The 3,033-nt window shown below is 35.7% G+C and overlaps 1 protein-coding gene across 1 annotated transcript in view; it reads right to left on the minus strand.

Moving 5' to 3' along the window:
- Positions 1-3,033, minus strand: part of KIF15 (kinesin family member 15) — a 65,772-nt gene that overhangs the window by 32,932 nt on the left and 29,807 nt on the right. Inside the window, exons 16-18 of the mRNA XM_019508895.1 lie at positions 2,376-2,517; positions 1,661-1,855; positions 306-413 (exon numbers count right to left, since the gene is read on the minus strand). Coding sequence (XP_019364440.1) covers positions 306-413; positions 1,661-1,855; positions 2,376-2,517 — 445 coding nt within the window. The remainder of the gene's footprint in view (positions 1-305; positions 414-1,660; positions 1,856-2,375; positions 2,518-3,033) is intronic.

Raw genomic sequence — 3,033 nt, forward strand, 5'->3', positions numbered from 1 at the left:
GTTGTTTTTTGGGTTTTTTTTGTTACAAATCATTAAATTAGTCAAGAACAACAGTAGATATTTTTTGAGTGCCCAGCTATTTATGTTTTGACTTTGGACTCAAACATCTTTAGAATTAAATAGTTATAATATATATAATTAATGTTATAATTAATTATAACATTGTTATAATTTTAGTAGTATTTTCTCTCTTGCAAAAACAAGTGACAAAGAAAAGTCATTCCAGATGACAGAGTTTAGAAGAATGAGTTACTGCATCACTTGAATATACTCTCATAGAAATTTGCATTATATAGTTCTCTCACCTCTTGCATTTGTGTAGAATGATGTTCGAGTTTATTAATATGTTGCTGAAGTTTTATGTTTTTACTTTCCTCCTCATCTAGCTTTTTTTGAAGAATGTTCAGTTGTTCCTGTTATGTGGCAGACAAATGAAATTAGAAAGCTTTCCTGAAAATTCTGGTCATGTGAAATAGTCAGTTTGCACATACTGAATTCAGAAAAGGTTCACTTTTTTCCAAATCATTTATCACCTGAACCACAGAAGCAAGTCTATAGAGAAAGATTGTGGGTTTCTCAGTTCACAGTACCACAGAGATTTCTGAAACTCCCAAATGAGCTGTGGAAGATCCCTAAAGACATGATATACAAGGGACCTATAATCCCACAACCCTTTCCACCAAATTTCTGGACCTACAGGGAGACCTGTCAACTAGACCTGCATGTGCAGAATCACACCCAGACGGACCCCCCACATGCAAGATCTGGCCAACATGCTTCCCTTCTAAGCACGTATGTATACGTCTAAAATATCAGGTCCCTAAATTGTAATAGCTATCTATCAAATTAGGTACATGTGGATTACAAAGTTCTTGGAAGAGCTTTGCATTTCGTGAGAAGTAGTTAGGGCATTTCAACATGGGATTCTATTGCTATGCAAGTTTCCATAGCATTTAAACTTGGTACGCATTAACAAAATTAACTCAGGCATTTTGTTGAATTTTTCTATGGCTAAGAGTTCCCCCTGTCAGGAAACTGAAATTGGAAGTTTCCTTTGTGGAGGAAGAGATTAAAGTTTTCCAACTGGCTTTTGACAGATTTCCTCAAATAATGCAGTTCCATACCCCTGAACTAAGCAAGCACTCTGATGGTTGGCGACACCTCTGACCTATGCATGAGCCTCCTAGAGTAGTTTTTAAATCAAGTGGTTTGAATAGTCCAGTTGAAATGCTTTGTGGAATATATAATTTCTGCTGAATTAAAACTTCATATTCATCTATTTTTCTGGATACACAGGCAGAAATGAATGCATTGTAAGTTTGCATTCAATGTAGGACTAAAATAGCCAACAACAAAGCATATTTTAAAAAATAATCTTGTAAAAATTGTGATAAGGTCTTATAAGCACCATAGATGCACCTTTGACTTTTTTTTTATTTTTATTTTTTTTATTAAAGTGAGCCAAGAGTATAGTTGAAAGAATATGGCATATACTGGAAGCACTGAAAATATGGTAATAGCACACACCTAAGCATATATTTTTAAACACTTTTTTTCCCCCCACACAACAGCACAGAACCAAAATGGTCCTATTCAATGATTACCAAAACATGCCTTAAAATACAATCACTTATTCACTTTGGTTTTTCCAAGCATTTACCTGCACCACTCTGAGTTCCTCAGCAATGGCCTCATAGGCTTGTTCATTCATCTCTGGTGGAACTGGTTCTTTGAAAATATCATCAATCATCTCAGGACTCTGGATAGCTAGAGAATCAAAGTCCAAGCTCTCGGGGCTTACTCGTGGCACCAGACGGGACCTTAGTTGGTAGGCCTTTGTTGGAGTAGTCAAGTTCTGTTGAAAATATTCCAATAGAAACGTTAAATATAAATTCAAACCTAGACCGTCATGTAATTTGTTTCATGATTCTAATACCAAAATACAAAGTGAAATAAAACTGAGAAATTTCCAATAACGTAGCTCTACAGAACACTTCTGCTGAAATCAGCGAGCACTATGGATGTGATTCAGGGGGCTGGACTTGATCTTCCAAGGTCCCTTCCAGCCCTAAATGTCTATGAAAATCACCACTGCTAGTTTTCTGATTTGCAACCCAGTTACAAGCAGTAGATAGTTAGGGAGCAACTCAGAACAAGTGATAACATTTCTATCTGTCACAAAAACCCCCCAAAAAACAAACCACTAACCAAATTTATGTGCTGAAACATTTTGTTAGACAAGGGATCATAAATTCTAATTCTTACTAAAAATCTTGCTTTCATCTCAAATAGCAAATATTATCAATATCATCTCAAATATAACTAGACACTGTTGCACACATTCTTTTTCATTAAGATTTTACAGATTCTTATACCTTAAGAGTTTCTCTGTGCATTTTACTCAGTTGAGAGAGAGCATGGCGTTTGTGAGCCTTAGTTGCCTCCAGAATGTTTTCAAGATGCTTGTTTGCTTTCTGAAGGGATTGAAGATCTGACTCCATTTCCAGATGTTTTTTCCTATTTAAACAAGATTTCACCAAATAGCCACAAAGTCATTATACAATTAATTGCCTTGATTTACTTCATTTCTTTATGAAGGGATACATCCTTTAACAGTATGAAAGTTACGTTTAAGAGTGAGATGAAAATGGAAATGAGTATAATGTTTAGTTATTTGGACCACTGGTGCTCCAAGTCAACACGTCTTCTTTCCATAACATTAAGTAGAGTGTCCATGTTTAACAATAAAAAGACAAACATTTATCGTTGCAGCAAAATAAAGTGTACAAAAAGCTAAGAAAAATATTATATACAACAGAAAATCACGTACAAAAAAACAAAACGATAGATGCACAATTATACCCTTTTATCTATGTATACATTTGAACTCCAAAACCACCATTATATACATGGCTACAGTGATTCATTCTACAAGATTCTCTAGTCCAGAGGTGCTCAGTAAGGGTGTGCAAAATGGGCTGCATTCAATTCAGATTTGGCATGAATCGGGGGGGGGGGGGGGGGGGGGGGGGG

The sequence above is a fragment of the Gavialis gangeticus genome, unplaced genomic scaffold (assembly GCF_001723915.1).
Source record: "Gavialis gangeticus isolate Ggan-Ray unplaced genomic scaffold, GavGan_comp1, whole genome shotgun sequence".
Lineage (NCBI taxonomy): Eukaryota > Metazoa > Chordata > Crocodylia > Gavialidae > Gavialis > Gavialis gangeticus.